The sequence below is a fragment of the Corapipo altera genome, unplaced genomic scaffold (genome assembly GCF_003945725.1).
Source record: "Corapipo altera isolate COAL_440 unplaced genomic scaffold, ASM394572v1 59, whole genome shotgun sequence".
In the NCBI taxonomy this organism is placed as follows: Eukaryota; Metazoa; Chordata; class Aves; order Passeriformes; family Pipridae; genus Corapipo; species Corapipo altera.
Genome location: NW_020884917.1, coordinates 1,325,583 through 1,346,844, shown reverse-complemented (window position 1 = coordinate 1,346,844; position 21,262 = coordinate 1,325,583). Strand labels below are relative to the sequence as shown.

The 21,262-nt window shown below is 38.0% G+C and overlaps 2 protein-coding genes across 2 annotated transcripts in view; one reads left to right on the top strand and one right to left on the bottom strand.

Moving 5' to 3' along the window:
• Positions 1–13,557, top strand: part of CUL1 (cullin 1) — a 51,500-nt gene extending 37,943 nt beyond the window's left edge. Inside the window, exons 10-22 of the mRNA XM_027655971.1 lie at positions 2,590–2,697; positions 2,791–2,897; positions 4,063–4,111; positions 4,651–4,782; positions 5,340–5,457; positions 6,396–6,472; positions 6,962–7,093; positions 7,910–8,002; positions 9,312–9,359; positions 9,457–9,539; positions 10,998–11,103; positions 11,866–11,979; positions 12,925–13,557. Coding sequence (XP_027511772.1) covers positions 2,590–2,697; positions 2,791–2,897; positions 4,063–4,111; positions 4,651–4,782; positions 5,340–5,457; positions 6,396–6,472; positions 6,962–7,093; positions 7,910–8,002; positions 9,312–9,359; positions 9,457–9,539; positions 10,998–11,103; positions 11,866–11,979; positions 12,925–13,005 — 1,248 coding nt within the window. The 3' untranslated portion in view covers positions 13,006–13,557. The remainder of the gene's footprint in view (positions 1–2,589; positions 2,698–2,790; positions 2,898–4,062; positions 4,112–4,650; positions 4,783–5,339; positions 5,458–6,395; positions 6,473–6,961; positions 7,094–7,909; positions 8,003–9,311; positions 9,360–9,456; positions 9,540–10,997; positions 11,104–11,865; positions 11,980–12,924) is intronic.
• Positions 13,558–15,761: 2,204 nt separating this feature from the next.
• The window catches only part of EZH2 (enhancer of zeste 2 polycomb repressive complex 2 subunit), a 49,731-nt gene continuing 44,230 nt past the window's right edge, over positions 15,762–21,262 (bottom strand). Inside the window, 8 exon segments of the mRNA XM_027655973.1 lie at positions 15,762–16,106; positions 16,850–16,934; positions 17,051–17,131; positions 17,934–18,015; positions 18,645–18,740; positions 19,594–19,772; positions 20,148–20,252; positions 20,254–20,273. Coding sequence (XP_027511774.1) covers positions 16,046–16,106; positions 16,850–16,934; positions 17,051–17,131; positions 17,934–18,015; positions 18,645–18,740; positions 19,594–19,772; positions 20,148–20,252; positions 20,254–20,273 — 709 coding nt within the window. The 3' untranslated portion in view covers positions 15,762–16,045.

Here is a 21,262-nt window from a genome sequence, read left to right as displayed (position 1 = left end):
TGGGAGGGGTTTTTGTGTGGTGGGGTGGTTTTTTTGGTTTGGTTTGGTTTTGGGGAGGAGGGTGAGTTTCTGTCTGAGTTTTTGCTCTCTGTCAGGATGTCATGCTGCTTGGAAAGCTGGCTGTGCAGATACAACACCCAACACTTACAATACAAATACACCTGACAGTCCACTGTTTCAAGAAGCATTATCTCCAGGGGACTGTATTTTATTTCATCATCTTACAGAATTCTGACTTGGGTAGGACTGTCTGGAGAAAGCATCTGTTGGTTTGAGTTTTTTGGTACACGGCTTTATGCTTTTTAGAAAAGAATGAGAAATATAAGAAGAAAAAAGAATTGAAGTGGTTGGAAAGGTCACAATATAAGGAGCAAGTCAGGTCTTCTGAAACGATGCGATCGTTTAGCCATGTAATTGGTTTTTTGATTTTTTTTATCCCATAATTGTAATTTCAGTCTTATGTCTAATACTGATTTGTATTCATTAGGGTTGCATCTTGGAAACATGACATTGTTTAAACCCTTTGCTGACCTTTCTGCCTATATATAGACAACATGGTATTTTCCAGGAAAAAAAAAGTAATTTAACACTGCACAAGGCAAAATCATGATAGAATATAGATTCTGGTAAATTTTATTTAAAGTAGAGTTCAGGAAGCACTTGGAGAATGCTCTCAGACATTGTCACTGATGATCATATCAGCATGGTTCTTGGGGTGGTCCTGTGCAGGGTCAGGAGTTGGACTTCAGTGATCCTTGTGGGTCTCTTCTAACTCAGGGTATTCTATGGTTAACTTTGATTTTTGGCAGAGTTCATTTTAAACTGTTGCTGTCCTGAGAAATTCTTGAAATAACTTCATATTAGTAATCTTTAAAGCAGTAATCTGTAATGATGTGTGTAGGGTCTGTGGTTCACTTCTGTACATAGCTTTTTAGCAGTGTTGATCCTTTATGAATCATGAAGTAAGCATGAAGCAAGTTCAGGAATCTTCAGCTTCATCTGTAGATATCACCTTAAATTTGGAAGTCAGATGCACTCTGATTGTGTGCTTGACACATCCCCCTAGTGGTCATCACTCTTGAGGTTTTTTTCTGTTTAGGCCTCGAAGATTTTCTCAAAAAAAAAATATGAAAACTCTTTCTCCAGGAATTAGTTCCTCTTTGAGAGAGGAGAGACCCAAGATTTCTATATATTACTTTTTTTGACTCCCATCTGTTTACAGAACTCAACCTGCTCATGACACTCTTCCTTGTTTCTTCATCTTTCTCTTTTGTTCCTTTTCTTATTTCACACATTTGTTCTTCATATTTATAGCAGTACCTTTGGCTGTTTCCCTTGGGAACCATCTTGCCTGTTCTTCAGTATCACTCACACCACTGTGTAGCTGTTCATTGTTGCCTTGTTAGCCCTCTGTCACACGTAGGTAGGATTGATTCCACCTAACTTCATTTACCCATACTGTATCTAAACAGATAATCAGCTGAGCAAATGCTTCTCAGTTTCTCTGTAGTCAGTGCAGAGAAATAGTCATACCAGTTTGACTCATTTCACCTATTTTAGATTTTTACTGCAGAATGAGTTGTGCTCTGGTCTCTGTGAACTGTGTTAACAAGACTGCTCTTCACTCGGAAGATTGCTGCTTTTTGTGCTTTTGGTTTTTGGGGGTTTTTTTTGAGTCCTTGCAATCAGCAGATGTTTTTCTGAATGTTCTTCAAATCCACTTGTGCTTCCTGTCTATGAGGTTCTCAATAATCTCAGTTCTTTATCTCAAGCACGACACTACATTGGTGGTCCACGTAGTCTATGTCTGTCTTCAGAGGCAACAGGAAGTGTTTTTCAGGATCCTGATAAAACCCAACCTGTATTCTACCATTTCTTGCCAGCATCCAGAACTCTTGTTGCCAGATAGGAATGTTACAAGAGTAACTCCATGCCTGGTTGAACCTGCTGATTCTGTTTCCAGCAACCTCCTGTGGCAGCAAGTTCCAGAAGTCCACTACCTTATGTGTAAAGATGGCCTTTGTCTGTCTTAAGCACTTTCATCAAATGCCCAATAGTTACAAAATGTGGCTTTTAGTGATAATTATCTTTTCAGTCATACTCTCTTCAAACTTGTGATCTCCAGATTGAAGATGTCTAGACTTTTTAGTCTGTTGTATAGTAGCTGTCCTGTGTGCCTGGTGTTTTACTTGTCCCTCACTGTCCCTACTCTGACTCCACTCTGTCTTTATTGAGATGCAAAGATCAGTAATTGCACATAGGACTCAGTCTGTGGGTACCATAAACTGATTCGAATTAAGCATAAGTTTTTGAAAATGGTTGCAGTGGTTGAGTAAATTATTTTGTTGTCTTTTGTACTGTGTAATGTGATACACTGTGCACGCTGGTTGCTGTAAATGAAAACTTGCACTGATGTAAGTCAGTCCTGAACATAGGACCTGAATTACTCTAGTTACTGTTTTACCTTTAAAATATTCCTAACACTTTGTAGACTTCCCCCTTAAAAATTTGCTTAGGCCAGTGAGTAGCTCCATTTCGGAGGAGGTAGAAAGTCAACATGTTGCAAAATCCAGTCTCTCTTTATTGCAGGATCCAAAAATGTATGTACAGACAGTGTTGGATGTCCATAAGAAATACAATGCTTTAGTTATGTCTGCATTCAACAATGATGCTGGCTTTGTGGCTGCACTAGACAAAGTAAGTGTATGGAGTGGCATATGGTGAACTTCTTTTTTTATTTCCATACAGTGTTTTGTCTCCCAAAATTTCACTGTCTTTTGTGATTTATAGGCTTGTGGTCGATTTATAAATAATAATGCAGTGACAAAAATGGCTCAATCATCCAGTAAATCCCCAGAGCTACTGGCACGATACTGTGACTCTTTACTAAAGAAAAGGTACGTCTTCAAAGACAAATTATTGTTTCATGTTGGCTTCTGTTTTAAAATGTTTTAGTGTTTGAAGTTTTATACTGTATCTTCAGAAACAGAACTTAATGATCCTACTGAAATTAAGAATATCAAGTTCTGGATACAAAACTTTCAATAGGATCATTCCTAAAGATTATGTTGACTTTTTTAAGGAGGAGGGGAAATAAGAAAACCTTTCTTTCCTTATAGGAATATAACTTCTGGGTTTTTAATAAAATAGCAGGAGGTTTTAGGTGGCTTTTTTAATCAAAAAAATTTGAGTTGGGTTGTATGTTATAATGAAGAGAGACACATTCCCTTTTCCATTAAAACTCTTACTTTCCTCCTGTTGTTTTCTCTATACTTTCTTCCATCAGGGAAGGAAGGTTGTTTTCTTTATACCTTCTTCCATCAGAAATCGAGGAGGACAAAAACTGCTTTCTAATTTCTGATGGTTCATATTTTAATTCAAAGTGTTTGGCTTCAAATGGTTCAGGAGGTCATATACTGTTGATATCAATTCAGTTCATACTGGATTGGTGTCAGTTTTGTCACTGGCAACATTTCTAATTGTTTTGGGGGAGGAAAAAACCACCACCAAACAACCCAAAAATGGAACAACTTGTTCACTTTTCCCTTCCCCATCCCCTCCTTCCTTGAGCAAAGGTTTTATTTTCTCCTTTATAAATACTAGCTTTCTGCAGGGTAGATTTGGGATATGCCTGATGGACAATCATGCCATGGAGGAAAAGTGTGGTGCCACCTGAGCTTTCACTCAGTCAAGTCCCAGCTCTATGAGCTGTTTTCTTATCACTGTACTATCTAAGATAAGAAATAAAGATAGCATTTAGCAAGAGGAAGAGACAGATCTATGTTTAAGCCCATAAATCCTGAGAAGTATCAGGTATCAAGAAGTCTCGAGCAAGTCATGGTCCAGGACTTCACCCTGGACTTCAGTTGCATACTTCAGAATTGCTCACAGGTGGAGTAGTGAAGTGTTGATTTCATTACATTGTTTCCTCTTTAAAGAGTCTCTGATCCCAGAACTACTCAAGTCTGTATTTCTTTATTTATGAAGTTTCCACATACATCCATGTGTTGGCTTAATTCTACTCTTTTGAGATTCATTAAAAATACATTTCTTTAATTGCAGCTCAAAGAATCCAGAAGAAGCAGAGTTGGAAGATACACTCAATCAAGTGGTAAGATGTCTATAAATACAGTTCTCTTCTGTCTTAGCTTTGACAAGTTAGGAGTATTCGATTGTCACACAAGGCAGATAAGAAAAAAAATATTTTTACATATTTGATTTCATTACTTAGTATTTCAGCTTTTCAGTAATAATCCCTGTGTGGCTTTTAAAAATTATTTTCTTTCGTGTATTAAAAAAAGCCCTTTACAGCAGTGGCTATATTAAATCTATGCTTTTAGTTCATCTTTGTATACATACATATATAATTTCTACAGTATCTTTTTATATCATTGAATATGCACATATTAAAAGGCTGCACATGTGGAATATAAAGTTTGTGTGTTCAAATCATATCCACATTTAAAACAAACACACACCACCACTCTGTTCTCCTCCCTTCCCCCCCTCAAAAAAAAAAAAAAAAAAAAAACACCAAACAAAACCCCTGACCTTAAAAATTTAGGTGCAAATGAAGTAGCTACTGCTACAGATTTTTCAAGACAAATGTTTAAATATTTTTTTCCTTACAAACTATCTTGGCTTTTCCAGATGGTTGTCTTCAAGTACATTGAGGATAAAGATGTGTTTCAAAAATTCTATGCTAAAATGCTGGCAAAAAGACTTGTACATCAGAACAGTGCTAGTGATGATGCTGAGGCAAGCATGATCTCTAAATTAAAAGTGAGTATTCTGTAACTGTCTCATGATCTACTTCCTTGCACGTCTTCCGACTGTTTTGGAAAGTATTAATGTATGTCCCTTCATTTCTTTATTTTATGTACAATAGAAAAATACACAACCTAGGTCTTTTTTTTCTGTCTTTTTTCCTTTTTTTTTTTTTTTTTAATCAAAGGAGCTGGTAATGCATGTCTGTCCAGTGGAGTTAAACTTCATTATTCTTATCCAAATAAATGACATGGATATATTTGTTCAAGGGAATGACTACTGAAAAGTAGCTTAATTTCATTAACTCTTATTCATGCAGAGTCAAGGAAAATATGATCTAATACCCTTTGATTATTCTGTTTCACTGTGTGTTTTGCTTCATTGTCAAACTAAATTTTCTTCAGTTTTCAGTGACAGTTAAAGAACTCATCTTTAACTCATCAGTACTTTGAGTGAGGGAAATAGGGAACTTTGTGCTTTTTTTTAAGGAAATAAGTTCTGGTACTTTGTTCTTCTCATTATCCAATGTCAAAAATGTGTCTTGCTGATGTATCTGTGCTTTTAAAACACAGCAAGCTTGTGGTTTTGAGTATACCTCCAAGCTGCAGCGGATGTTCCAAGATATTGGTGTAAGCAAGGATTTGAATGAACAGTTTAAAAAGCACCTGACCAACTCAGAACCCTTAGATTGTAAGTAATACATTTACCTAAGTTACTGTTGCATGGTTTAGCTCCCTCTTATTTCTGTAGAGCTAACTGTGTGAGGGAAGTATTTGACTTAGACATTGTTCTACCAGAAGTTAGTTAGTGTTCTTCTGTCTAAGATAACTGAGATTTTTAAATTAGTCCTATAGGTCTGTTCTTTGTATTCTGATAGCACTTTATATCTTTTGTGGGTAGCCTCCTCCTGATTTTGCAGCTTATGTATAGGTATATAACTAAATGAAGTTGAATCCTGTCTTTTCTTTTTTTCTTTTCCTTTTTTTGAATTTTTGACTAGAGAGATGTTTCTCTTTAAACAGTTTTGATTTTGAACACAAAATGGCTTAAGTTCACACTTGTCTGAAAGGATTGAGGAAAAAAGTATATAGGGTGTTCCATGTTGCTAGATGGCATTACCACTTTTTTTATACATATTTTTTTAATTGAAGCGCGTTGAACCAAATTCTGCCAGGAATTGATAATTAATTCTTGTATTACAGCTAGAGTTGTGTATTGTCAGGCTTTAATTTTGCTTAGTTTCTATATTATTCTTAGTCGACTTGCCCAAAATGCCTTACACGTATAAATGTGAAAGGTCTGTTCTTGCAGTTGTGTCTTGTGATGACGAACGCTTACAATTTTTACACTTGCATGTTAAAAAAGAAGTCCATTGTGGGTACAGGAACAGGGTAACTTCTCCAAATTAGAGAAAATTGAGTACCTGTCACATCTAAGGCTCTCCAGCTGCAGCGACATCTTTCATGAGTGTCTTTGGTTTATGATCTGAAAAAAAAAAATTATTGCTTAATGATTCTTTACCGTGTTAGTTTGACCAGAAGGCATTTGTGTTAGAACTGGGGCTGTGTTTGAAGAGGGGCTAGGAGCAAGGGGAATAACGCAGCTCAGCCTCTTCACTTCTCTTCCAGTGGATTTCAGCATCCAGGTGTTGAGTTCTGGATCGTGGCCATTTCAGCAGTCCTGCACATTTGCTCTGCCCTCTGAGGTGAGGCACCTGCACTTGGTTCATCTGAACATGAAATGATCATGTGAGAAATCTGTTTTACAAGGCTGGTGTCTCCTTCTGTTTTGTTGTGTATGAGAGGGGACTGGAAGTGTCTCTGGTATTTGCCTATTTGGCCTGAGGATATTTGGAGCAAGATAATTGAGTAAAGTAGTAGGAAGGAACTGTGTGAAACACATGTTTTTTCTAGTTGTGCTTAATGTATCATGAAAGAAAGAATGAAACTTAAAATGCTGGTTTACATTTGTGTTGTTAATGGTACTTTAAAGGGGAAACTCGTAACAGAGGGAAATTTTCATCCAGTCTGCAGAATTTGAATACTTTGGATTTCTGTTTGTGTTATTCAGACAACACGTTGGTTGAGGGCGATCAGATTTGATGATGTTCATTTGTTGCTTCCATAGCATGTTTTAGTAATGGTAAACAATGGTGAATAACATTATTTATTTATTTATTATTGGTTTTATACAGTTAGAACGGAGCTATCAGAGATTTACTGCATTTTATGCCAGTCGTCACAGTGGAAGAAAATTAACATGGTTGTATCAGCTGTCCAAAGGGGAGTTGGTTACCAACTGTTTCAAGAACAGATACACATTACAGGTGAGGACAATGTCATGCCAGTAAAACAGTTGGTAATGATTGCATTCAGAGGACTGGATGCAGCTGCTAGAACCTTTATTGTGTGTTTGTTTTATTTACTGTACTGATACTTACGATCTGTGCTTAAAAGAAAATTGACTTCAGAAAGGGAATACATTGCCTGTGGTCTAAACAGGTGTTGAATTGCATTGTGTGAGACAATTGCAAGCTCTTTGTGTAGGATCTGATGCTGGTTATACTTTTGTGTCTGCTTTCTCTCAAAAAGTCGGCAGAGGAGGGAGTTCATAACAGTGAGAAGAAACAAGATAGTCTCAGACTTTGACCATGTTATCAACATATGTTAACCTTGTGGTGATAGCCACTGATAGCTGCCTTGTTTATAAATTTGGTTTCATTATTCTGCTGGAGTTGTGAGAATTAATTCAGTAGTCTGTGTAGGTTTTAATGAAGATTAAATGGGTAAGAGTCAGGGAGTGACAGAGGAACATAATTTAAAACTATATTAGCAAGTACAAGGATAGTGCTTTGACACCATAAGATTTGATGAAGTGTCTGCAGCTAGCTAAATGATCAGAATCCTGGGATTTATGCTTAGATAATGCTGGAAGGTGGAGTTCTGGTTGGGTAAGCAACATCAGATTTTTCTGTATTATGTAATGATTAGCACTAGTTGGGTATTCTCTGCTGTCCAAATATTCCAGTATGTGTGTTTAACTGGTAAATTTCAGGCTGTTCAAATTCAGAAAATGTGTTTTTTCATTCTCATTTTCTGATTTCCCCCCTCTCCCCTTCATTCTCTGTTTTTGGATCTGTTAGGCATCCACATTCCAGATGGCGATTTTACTGCAGTACAACACAGAAGATGCCTATACCGTGCAGCAGCTGACAGACAGTACTCAAATAAAAATGGTAGTGACTTTGCACATTTTACCACACTCTTGTGAACAAATCTCTTGGTCTTCAGGGCTCTTTCTGCTATTGTAAGAAACTGGGATTGCATGTGCTTGAAGCCAGAGTCAGTTTCTGTCCTGAAGGTGACAGATGTGCTCTATTCTTGGTCAACTTACTTTCCTTGTTTACTTTCCTGTAATCATAACTGCCTGATTCTGATGAATCTTAGTGAGTGTATACTCCTGTTCATGACTGGAGTGAATTGTCTAGCTCCCTGCTAAGCTCTGGTAGGAAGTTTTCAGGGTTTCACTACATACATTTTAATGTTAAAAGACAACACTGTAGCAAAAAAAGCATTATCCCTAAATGATTGATCTGTGTATCTGTCATTCTTTTACACTCAAGGCTTTTATACATGAACATAGCAAAATCTGAAGTTTCACTGGCTAACTCTCCTGTGGAACAGGTTCCCTCCTTTTCTTTCCAAGTAGACTTTAAAGCCCAGAGTTTATTTAGCATCTGTGGCCTTTATAGTAGGTTTGAATCAAGTCTGCTTCAACTTCTGGAAAGTTAGGGAATTCCTAGTCAGTGAGATCTTTACTTTGAGAAATTCATATCTAGAAAGTTACTGCTAATGATGGTTTACAGCAAACCCAGAAGTCTTAAGGGGTTGTCCTTTATTATAGATACTTTTTTTGTGGAGAGAGAGATTTCTGTAAAATAAATATTTGGACGAAATTATGGCTGGATCAGAATAAAACACTTTATACAGCTGAAAACTTAACTGCTTGGATCCCAGAAGATATCCACTGTAGTAAAATAGCAGTTTTGCAAGGCTGCTCAGAATGTTGACCCTAGTAGCCATCTGGGTGACCGACCAGCAACATCAAGAGAACAGGTCCCTAGTGTAACAAAGAAAGTAAAAAGTTGTTAATCAGAAAGCGGAGTGTGCTTTCTTTCTGAAGTTTAAGTTTGCCATGGTATATATATTTGCATGGTTTGGGGAAAAATTATTTCTTAGGCTTATGAATCTGCTTGCAAAATACTTCTTAAACCAGCAATTAGAAAGGTCTACTGTTTGGAATTAGTCTTTCTTAAGAATTTTATGTTACTTGACCGACCACAAGGGGAATAATGTCATAACACCCAAAAAAGGCCTAACTGTATTTTATTTCTGTGAACTATGTTTTTACTGCCTTTTTTTCCCCCCTCATTTTACAGTCTTCTGCACTTGCTAGTTCTTAGTCTAAATATGTGCATTCTTGTTCAAGTTTTTAAGTTAGAGAAAGTGCAGTCTGTGCTGATAATATTTCCTGTAATTTTGTAGGATATCTTGGCACAAGTTCTACAGATACTTTTGAAATCAAAATTGCTTGTAAGTACTCTTACTTTTTTATGACCTGCTTAACACACAGCAAAATGTGTTAATGACTATTTATTTATTTGTTTGTTTATTTATTTATTTCCTACAGGTTTTGGAAGATGAAAATGCAAATGTTGATGAAGTGGAGTTAAAACCAGATACTTTAATAAAACTCTATCTTGGTTACAAAAAGTAAGGAAAAATTTGAGCAGCATGCATTGCTTATGTATAATGGGTAGCATCCTCCTCTGCTTTCAAAATCTGGGTAAAACCTAATATACCTGAGATGAAAGCTTCAGGGTTCAATTGCCAATTGAAATACAGATCCAGCACTAAGGGAGAGGGCTGGCAAGTGGGGGGGGATGGGTAAGATTTCAGCTTTGTGACTTAAAAGTCTGTCAAGGCCTGGATGTATTTTCATATGCCCTTTTTGTTCCTTGATTCTTGAATTATTTGTTTCTGGTAAGACATGGTGCTGCTGTTTTACTGAGGTGCATGACTCGGTCGCACTCAGCAAAATACGTGGTATTTTATAAGGTTACAGTTGTTCTCAGTGACCAGCAAAGGTCAAAGACATAAATGCTCATCCACTAGAGCTAACATGAGAAGATCAGGTTCATTTTAGAACCACAGAGTGTACAGTGATTTGAAGACTTAATAAACATGATTTTCAGTAGGTTTTATTGCCTGTTTTAAACAGTCCTGCATTTGAAGCTGTTTACAGTACTTGTGGTGACTTTTTACCATGCTTACCACAGCACAGATGTAAACACACGTAAATTCAGTGAGTTCAGTACTTCCTGAAGATAAGATATCGAGTGAAAGAACCATTTTGAAACCTTTCCTTGTACCTCACTGTTTACCTGTTTTCTGTTCCCCTTTACCCATAATTAAAGGTTTGAGCATTCGTGGTCAGTTACCTTAATGCAGTGATGGGAACAGCTCAGTGTTGCTGCACTCTGCAGCTCAGTGGTTCCCAATATATGATGCACAACACTGCATTAAATAAATAACAGATTCCCCCTCCAGTGCAGCCAAGAAGCTGAGCAGAGCCCTGTGCACGTTGGTGCTCTGATGCTGAGGTTTGTTCCCCACTTGTGACACAGCACCTTGTCTTGAGAGTGGTCACATGTGGTAGTGGGCTCACTTCAGCACAACCATCAGCACCAGGGAGCGTGTGGAAGAAAGGCAGAATTCAGTTTTACAAAACAGATGGATTTCTTCACACTGTGGTCAGAATCCAGTCTGTAAATCAGAGAGGTCATTCTGTTTTGACTTACTTTTCTTTGTCCTGTTCACTGACTCAAAGCTTCTTAGTAAACATAGAAATGTTTCAAATACAGTGTAATTGTACCGTGCTAGCTAGACCTAGCAGGTCACTAGCTGGATTCAGTAAGACATGAAATACAAGAATACCAATCAAAAAGCTATTTTGGTTTTATGATTGGTTGGGGGTTTTTTTCAATATTTTTTTTAACTTAAATAAGAGTGTCTAAAATTTTCAGAAGAGCCACAATCCTCTTTTGTTGTAAAGTAATTGTGGTGGTGTGGCTTTTATTTTGGAGTTGGATTTTGTTAGGGGGGTTTTTTCTTTGTTTCTTTGATCGGTTTCTAAACAGGCTAATTTTTTTATTCTGCTTTTCTTTACAGCAAAAAATTAAGGGTAAACATCAATGTGCCAATGAAGACTGAACAGAAGCAGGAACAAGAAACTACACACAAAAATATAGAGGAAGATAGGAAACTACTGATTCAGGTGAGTTGTATTGCAGTATGCTGCCATGATCTCAGAATTACAGCTTTGTAATCCTTTAATGAAGCTTACTGTGGGGTTTTCTTAATTTTTATTAGAAGACAACATGCCATTGCAGTGCACTGTGTTAGAGTTAAAAATGTGTTTAAACTGCTCTTAAAGGTGATTGGAGTCTGTAATAGAAAGTGGAGGAGGGCATTTCTACAGATAGAATGTGTTCTTCACATTTGTTCTGATCTTATGTTGAAAGTGTTTGGGTTTCATGGATGCACACCCTCACCAGACCTTGTTCTGGGTGAAAACTAATAATACCCAAGTAGTATGAAATCAACAGTGTTTTTATATCATTTCATTCAGAATCCGCTCGAGAAGCAAAGAGGCAGGGAAAGGAAATACACATGTGCTACTAAGAGAGCATTACAGTAAAGTTAAATATATAAAGAAGGCTTTTTGTTACACAAGTAGTTTCATGTTGCTCTTGGTACCAGCTGGTGCTATTGATAAGACCGACAGTAATTACAGGTCTTAAAAGTCTTGTGTCAAAGCCACTTCTAATGCTTGTGTGCTGTGTAGAACCTGAGTTCTTAGAGTCTGCCCAAGTAGCTGACATTTGTGGGCAAACTTCTCCCTGTCTGGTGCTCAGGTTTGTTGGGGTGGTGCTTCTGCACAAGTAGATGTGATCTGCTGGGGAAGTTAAATGTTAAATGGCATTATCCAGGACAAGTACTTTGCTCCTAAGCACACCTTTCCCACTTTGCTGTGCAGGCTGCTATTGTGAGAATCATGAAAATGAGGAAGGTTCTAAAACACCAGCAACTGCTTGGAGAAGTGCTAACACAGCTGTCCTCAAGGTTCAAGCCACGAGTTCCTGTAATTAAGGTATGGGAGAACCACATCTCTGTACCTGTGTTCCAGGAGGTGAGGAGTGTATATATATAGACAAAACACATGCTTCTGAATTAAAAAGGAAAGCTAAGGAGATGGGATGGGTAAGGACAGATTTTTTTGAGTTTTAAGTAAGTAGGAAATGTTTTAACCAGAAATACTGCATTTCTCTTAGGGTAATATGCATGTTTCACATTGTTGGCAGAAGTAAAATAGTAGCTTGATTACATCTTTTCACATCAGTGCCAGCTTACCGTAGCCTTTGCTCCAGGCTTACTGTTTGTTCCTGCTCTCCTAGTTGTGGGAGTGCAGCCAGCCTTTGGGTTGGCTTGATGAAACAGCTTCCTGATCTCTTTCAGGATAAAAATGTTGGGATAGGAGGCACTGTATTTAATTATTTACTAATAATTGTATTGATTATGTTAATTACTAATTAATGTGTGGTAATTTCTTCACCAGATTGTTAAAGTGGGCTCACCAGTGGTTTTTATATACACAGCCAAGGGGATGGGTGGGGCAGTGGAGACCAGTTGCATAAACTGGCACCGGTGCTTCCGGTCAGGCAGTGCCACAGGCAGCTCCTTACTGCAGCTGCTGTGTCTAGTGCCCTTAAAGTGAGCACTCTGCACCTTGGTTTAATTCTCTATTTGCTGTCTTACTATGAAATTGCTCAGCATACTGATGATGGGTTGATCTACCAGTCGCTCCCTTGGAATAGCATCAAGTAGGTATAATTCAGTTAAATGGATTAGCAAAGTCTTCTACTTGGATGTGGTCAGAAACAGGAGAGCAAATTGCCATGGTTTGTGCCCTTTGCCTACTCCCACCCTCGGCCTGGCAGGGAACTCCCACGGGGGCCAAAATCCTCCAGAGTTTGTAGCAACCACAGAGAGGGCTTTTCTGCCAGTGTCCCACCACTGACCTCTGTTCCTCCCACAGAAATGCATCGACATTCTCATTGAGAAGGAGTACTTGGAACGTGTAGATGGTGAGAAGGACACCTACAGTTACTTGGCTTAACATTTTTATTAGCAATTACTTGACTGTGTGACACTCAGCAAATAGGTATGTGATGGAAAGGATGAAAGCGACGGAACTTCATAGCAGCCACCCTGCTGCCATTTGGACCTCCCTTTTTAATAACTGAGACCAGGACTCCCATCAGCCAGTCTCAGATTTACATCAGAACTGCTCAGGATTGATACATTTCAAGTATGTAAATATGGACACCAATGCCATTTAACCTAACTTAAGAACAGAAAGGAATCAAACCCTTCTCCTTTAAGGGTTGCATGCTACTGCATTTAAATCAATACATTGGCTATATGATAAACAGCTGCCATCACAGGCAGTACTTATACATGTTGGCAGCACTTGGAGAGCGAGTCTGAATGGACCCATGTGTAATCTGCTATGAAAAACCATTTGTATAGTGTGTTTCATTTTTTAATGTGTGATAAATAATAAAAAAAAAAATTAAAAGATTTCTGTACAAGTTGCGTTTGGTTTTATTGTTTTAAGTTTCATGACTTATCTTTCTAAATGTAAATAAAAGGTATAATGGTTATGAAAGCTATTAGAAATTCGTTTTGCTTTTCCTCCCTGTTTTCTGGTGATTTAAGCACATTTTGTTCTCTGAAGAAATTGTCATCTATCATCATCTGTGCATGTTATTTCTTTTTTAAGAGGAAAGGTCTGCATTTTGAAAATAAAAGGAAGTTGTGATGATTTCACAAGATCTGCAGAATAGAAAATACTTAGGATAGACATGGCAATCCTTGGTCATCTGAAATTGGAGCTGTTTTTAATATTGCTCAGTGTGCTATAAAATGCATCACACTTGCTTAAATGCTGCCTGGGATAAATGAGGTTTAGGCTGCCCATTTCTTTGGCTAGAACAGAAAATTGAGTGTGTTCCTAAAGATTAATTCCCATTAAATGCAGCCTGTGATGGGAATTAAAATACTTCTGAGTGTTACTACACATACATTGATTGACCAGGCTTCATTCCATTCTTCTCACAACATTTTGTGAAATGAATATTGGCTTTCCACATGCTCCAAGCAAAATGCTGCCATCCTCACAAGTCTCATTTTTGGTAATTTATATTTTCTAATCATGATGGTGAAAAGAACTTCTGCAGCCAAACCCTTTTTTCCTTTTAGAATTTGTGATTTGTTCAGTGTTTCTTCTCACAGAAAGATAAAGGAGCCAGGTTTGGTGTTGCTAATGTTTTTCTCTTGAGGGAAACTAATGGTTACAGCTGAACTCTGACCTAAAAAAAATGTATGGGTTTAAAAAAAATTATGGAGCAGTATTAGATGCGATCCAAAGTGATTTGGAAAAGCATGGGGGAGGTTCATCTGCACCTGAGACTTTGCAGGCTTACTATTCATGTTCTGAATTAATGTTAATTGTACTAAAGACTGCCAGCATGGGGACTAGAAGCACCTTGCTGTTCAGTTTTAAAATTGCTTTTGGAAATTTAGAAGAGTGGAGCTTGTGATGCTTTCAGGAATGGCTTTTTTTTTTTAGTAGTAGTAGTATATGCTGCGTTGTTTTTGTAAACAATTCTTGCAGAAAGTTCAGAGCTAGTAGATTTTTGTAGCAGGATTTAAGAGTGGTATGATGACAGAAAAACAAACAGCCTGAATGTTGTTCTCAGTTGGAAGGCCAGAAATGACCTGCTCCAAGTTGCCTCTCAAAGCCAAGCCTTAACCCAGGGCTGGTTAAAGCAGTACTCTGTATACTGTCAGTGTGAGACCAAGAGCCACGTTCTACCCAAGCATAGAGAAAATAAGTTTTTAATGTTTGGACTTCTTTTTTTCTCTCATGAATTCTCAGTTCCTAGGCCAGTGCAAAGCAGGAGAGCCTGCTGTACATGAGAGTGTGGCAGTATGTGCTGAACATGACCCCTGGGTGCAAGAAGGTACACAGTCATTGTGGACAGCATTTCTTGCTATCAGTTTTGCAATGTATCCCTGTGCCTGCCCTCCCCCTCCAGCTGTTTTGACTAAGAGCACTGTGTTCCATCCAGCAATAGGCTGCAGAGCTCACACTCCACGGGCAAATAAGAAATAAATGTGTGGCAGTTCTGTACGAAACCCAGACAGACTAACTGCAATCTAAATAATTCTGGATGAAACTATATATAAAAAAATGAAGAGATGCAGAAGAGAAGTGTATATGTAATTACTGTCGTATGCAGTTGGTGCTTCAGAGACACCACTGCTGAGGGCATCTTGTACCACAGCTTTGTCTTGAAAGTAGCATTTGTCACAGAACTCACAGCTATTCTGGTTTTTGTTTGGGAGGGGGGACGACCCTTTTTCCCTTGCATCAAGTGCCTCTACTGCTAATGGAGAGACCCCTTGTCTGATGAAACTCGGCAAAAGTGGAGAAAGACTAAAAAAATGCAGTGTAACTCTTCCTGTGACAAAAGGTTAGAGATGTAGGAGCTGAGGATGTAGGATGCTGGGATGTAAAGGTTAATTGTAGGAGTTTCTCAGCTGCAGCCATTACTCTATAGAGAACATGAATGTGGCTGCCATGCCAAGGGAGCACAAAAACTGCAAGACCAAGACTGACTGAGGTGCTGCAGCACCACCCTTAACCTCACTGATTTCTCCTACACTGTTTGAATCTTCACATGAATCTTAAATGTGACCTAAAGTAACAGTATCAAGAGGGGACAAGGGTGGAGCTGCCTTTGCTCGGAAGTTACGAGTTAAATTCACATTGCTTCCTCAACTGGCTGACACAAAATTCCAACTCAGTTCCAGTAAAAATGAAGAAGTTCAAGTATCCTTTATTCAAGGTTGAAAAATGTACCACACCACATTATTGCAAAAGTTCATAGGTACAAAACACTTTGCAGCTGGTGAGAAGGCAATAAAAAGTTGTTTGTTTTTTTAAAATTTGTTACTATAAATTACTGTTACAGTACTTTGCAAATACATAATTTCAAATTGCATCGTTTTTATTTTTCTAAAATTGCCCACAGTACTAGAAATTCCTGAAGATAAGGCAGCTGTTTGTTTAAAAGAAGAGGTAGCTGGTGTCAAGGGATTTCCATTTCTCTTTCAATGCCCACATACTTAAGGGCATCAGCTTGGCTATATCTGAAATTAAAAAAAAAAAAAGGCAAATAAAAACCAGTATCACTGAACATTTCAGCTTCATTTTTCTGACATGACAGAAGGTACTACAGACTGGAATACTCATACTTAGATTTCCCATAGTTTCCTCACCAGCTGGGGCCTTTCCTCCTCGTTTGAATTTGCAGGTGCAGAACAATGCTGACCACTCAAGGAACTACTTTTAGAGGAGTTTGATTAAGAGGAAACAAAATTCCACTAAAATTCCACACTTTTTTTTCACCTTGAATCTCACCAAGCTGAAGGTCATTTTAGCTAGTGGAAAGCAACTGCATTTCTGAAAGTTGACTTGCACTGGACAGCTTAGTTTTCTTCAAGTGGGATGATTTTAGAGGAAAGTATGAACACATTCTTAGCAAGCACTTCTCTATAATAACACAATACTTCTTGCCCATTTCTGAGTGATGGGAGAGTCAGCCCATACTAGTACTAGGGAGCCCTACCAGTTAAAGTCTGTTGTGCAGGTCTGTCCCCATTTGTCACTAAATTTTGCTCTATACAAGCTGCTGTTCCAAGTTTGCTCAATTCAGTCTTACTCTGATATCTGGCTTAAAAAAACAATGCAGAGTGTGGACTCTGCTTCTCAGCTGTTGAGACCTGAGGTTGCAAGGACCAGGCAGGTGGAGTAATTAACTATGAGCTGAGCAGAGATACTGAAAGCTAATCCAGTCTATGACACAAAGAAATTACAAAATCCATCTACCCACCTGTAGTCAAAGAACAGTTCTTCACCAGTCTGAATGGCTCTTTTAGCAAATATTCCTATTCTGTGATCACCGTTAACCATCATAACTGTTTGAAAGAAATTTAAGCTTATGTTAGTACAAATACTGATAAAGTGTGCATGCTAAATAAGTATCTCACAACATTTCATACATTGCTGAAAAGCAAGAAAATTTAAAACTTACCTTTTGCATAGCAGTTGGGATTTACTGAATGGTTTGCAAATCTAATTTTGTTGCCCTTGCGTGTTGCATCAACCACAAAATCTAGGGGGGTGGAAAAAACAACAAAACCCACAAATGATGGAGAGTCACCTACAAACAAGTTTTTGTGTTTAGTGCCTAGTGTGCTTGGATTTTAACAGCTGGAGAAGATAACTGCACAGCTTTCTACATGGAAGAACTGGCCCATCATCCTACAACAGATGGACCATTCTGCAAGACAGAATATTCCTGCTGCTCCACACTGTGCTTTCCTTTACTTCTTGCCACAGTGGCACTACCTTAGCTTCTCATTTGAAGCTTCTATACCTTTATTCCACAAGGACAAGCTCCATAAATATGCTAAGCAAACATTGACATAAAGCAGAGGATTCTTCCTCCTTTCAACTCTTTTCTGGTATTTTATGCTTGACACTGCAGTCTGTATTTTTATCTGCTAGTGGCAGTAGCCACATAGCACGTGTCTGTGTGTGGCTTTCCTTCCCCATCAACACAATTACCATCATCACTTACTGGCTGATTTAAGTCATAGTAAAATTATTTCAGGCAATACCCAGCAAGCCTTTTAAATTATTTAGTCTACTTAATGCCTGCATCTAATTTTACTCCATGAAATGCAACTTCTACTCATCTTGTATAGTTACTTGTGTAATAGGCTCCATCACTACATCTACTTGACTAGCATTTGGGGAAAAAAAATAAAACACTAGCTATCAAAATCGATAGAAGATGTGCAGAAAAAAAATCTCGGTGTTACCTGCTGTCTGCAAAAGAACAGGGCTGAACAAAATGGTGAGCATACATATTTTATTTATGCTGCAAGGGTTGCAAACTAATGCATACATACCGTTATTCAAGTTAAACAGAAAGCTGCACATGTATTTGTCATACACTTTTCCTCTTCTGTCTGCCTCATCCTGAGAAATAATCTGAAAGAAATAGTACTTTTATAAAAGAGGTGAACACTCTTCCCTTTTGTAATATTAGCAGCTTAAGGTCAAAAACCCCAGACATTCTGCAAGACAGGTGGACAGGTGGAGGGTGTTTTATTCTCTGGGATTGAAAGCATTCCCAAACATAAAGTACTGGTTTTAGCAAGCATTCTGCACTTACAAAACATCCACGGTTTGCTCTTAGCATAAATAAATCCTTTCAGAGCAGAAGAAACAAGAACTGCTTCTCATCTCAAAATCAAGACTGCATTCCTGATTCAGGGTTCGATTGCTCCAGAATATAATTTTGTGAAAGCACCTACTGATTTTTAGTACTGTACAAAATGATTTGGCACAAAATTCCAAGCATGTCTGAACTGAAATTATATCTAAGATAAAAATTACATTCCAGCCTCTCATTCTCACAAGAACCTATTTCAGATTTTTTGTGACATTTCAACCATGTAGCTCCCGGGTTTTGAGTCTCTGACACCAGTGTCTGTGCACTTAGTCAATCACATCACTCTGTCTAAACATGATGCCGGGTTACAGACAATCTGTTGGTCCTTGTCAACAGAAAACTTCACTAACTAAACTCATACATAACGAACATTCTCCATCCTTACCTCACCACAGTATTCAGAGATGAATTCATTCTTCTGTACAGGATCTTTGATAAAAATTCCCCAGCCCGCCACATCTGAAGGTGCCAATAGTAAGTGCTGTGAGGCAGAAAAAAAAAAATTTAGACATGCCTGGCTTAGTTTGAGTTCAGGGGGTTTTTCCATTTTGTTTTGTATCACTTTATGAAATGTATATGTTGGGACTCTGGGAGAGTAGACAAACAGATTCTTCTAGTTATCAAATGTACACTAAAATTACATCTTGTGGATCAGAAGACGTATGTAAAAGAAAAACAACCTCAAGTATTAGAAAAGCATTAAAAATTTTAGTTTGACCTGGAAATGAGAGTCTTACATAAAAACACATTTACTAAAGACTTCAACCTAGAAAGGTCTGCAGACAAAAGCCTACTACTCACTCATTAGCTCAGTAACTCGACTGAACCAGTTTGTGAGGTGATGTTCCAGAGTAGAAATAAACTTTGGTTGATTGATTGATTTACCAGAGCTGAATGAGCTTTCAAGGTATCTTCAGTAGACCAGATACAAGTTTGTGCGTTAGAATCAACAACTGGATAGAGAAACAGCCATTCTGTGTCTGAGACAAAATTTCTTATGCTGATCTAGGGAAGGACTGCTGAGGTATCACTTTAAAACAGCAGCCTATTTGCAAATTACAAGTGAAGCCTGAATGGGGGAAAGGAGATAATCCACTGCAGTGCTACACAGAAAACACTAATTGGTACATGACAGAATGTAGACAGAGCTTAACAGCAGCATATAAGCAAGCTAACAAGTGACAGCTACCACCCTTGTCGTTTTGTTTGGTTTGGGGGTTTTGTTTTCGTGTTTGACATCACAAAGGCAAAGAAATTCCATTCTCTGGCTTGAAAACATAAAACCACCTCAGAACCCAGGTAATAGGCAGGTAGTTGTGTAACTATGGTCATACTTTTTTGGATCCTCTCTGAATGCTGCAGTTCTTGCAAGAAACATTTTTGCTGTCCCAGTGGTCAGCTGCTCCACATGTGAGACAGAGGTCAGGATCACACTCACGCACAGCCAGGTAACACGGACACTGCTTGGTGTTGCATTGTGCTTTACAACGACATCCAGGAAAACGGTTTTGGCCTACAAAGGAATAGATGGAAAAGAGTAGGTATGGAAAAAGTACAATGTAAAATTAAGACCGTGCAGATTATAGCATATCAGGATATTAATATATTAATAATAACACAGCTACTGATATCTGTATAGAATATTCAGAAGGACTGTAAATTCTTTCCTTTCCTGATTTTAGTCTTCCTCAATTTTAAGTCTGAAGACTTTCTAACTTCATGCACTGGCTAATTATGAGGGCCAAATTAAACTGAACTCTTGCTCACACTATTTGATACAATTTGCTGCTACTGCAACACTGTCTGCAGTACGGACTGACTGCAGTACCAAGCTAGAGGGTGGGACAGGGAAAGAAGTTTATAGATTACTTTTAAATGTTTTACTTACATTCTGAGCTGCACTGACAAAACTTCTCACAGAAGTTTTGAGCAATTACACATGGGCATGAGCTATCACAAGGCTGACGTGGGTGATCACATGGCTGATAGTTGTAAACATGATTCGATGACCCATCTGAATAAAAATAGCAACATTTTGTAAAGCTGTAAGTTGCAAACAAACAATACACAATTTCCCTCACTCTCCAAGGCAGAAATTCCCTTTTAGTCATTTAACTAAGAAAGTCCCAAACATGAATAAAAAAACCCAAACCTACAAATGAGTGGGGTTAAAAACCTGAGACACCTAACCAGAACTGTAACATTAGTGAGATGTTCTACACCATTAGCTGCTGCTTTCTAGTGCACTTTATTCTACCCATTACTCAGCTGCTTTGAGTATTCAAGCTGAAAGCTCTTTACTGTGGAAAACTGAAAAACGAAACTACAATGGTATAATTTCCTGTGTGAATATGTTCTATAACAGGACCAATATTATTCAGCAAAATAAATTTGATCAAATACTCAAAAGTAATTTTTAATGTGGAACAACAGTCAGCTTTCAAGCAGGTTAACACTGGCAACATAATACCTTGTTATTATACCACTGTGCTTTCCCAAGTCAATTTTCCAGTACAGACAATGCTGAAGTCTTCTAGACAAGAAAGGAAATATCAGGGACAAGTCTAGAGCTTTACCTACAGAGCAGTTAGGAAAATTTGGCAGTGTATAAATTATATTTGCTGTTAATACTACTGAGCTGGTGTTGGGTTTGCATGAATTTGTAAAAGTGCTCAAGTTAGCAATCAGCAACAAAAAAGGAGAGAGACAAACTGATCAATTATTTATGTTGCTAGAAGTCCCAACTATTCTCAACAGATTTTCAGAGAACTATTTCTAAAATAAGCTGGTTTTTTTTTTTTTTACAAAAACCCACAAAAGCAGTTTTTATCGCAGCTCCAATTGTTAATACCATTTTTACCTGTACTTCGATGAGGCCATACTGAAAAGATTGTAAACTCAGCCTCCTTCCCTTTTAATTGAATTATACAGAACTCTTCCACTTATGTAAACCAGAGTACCTTTTGTCCTACAGTATCTGTAATGAGAGCTTACTTTTTTTTT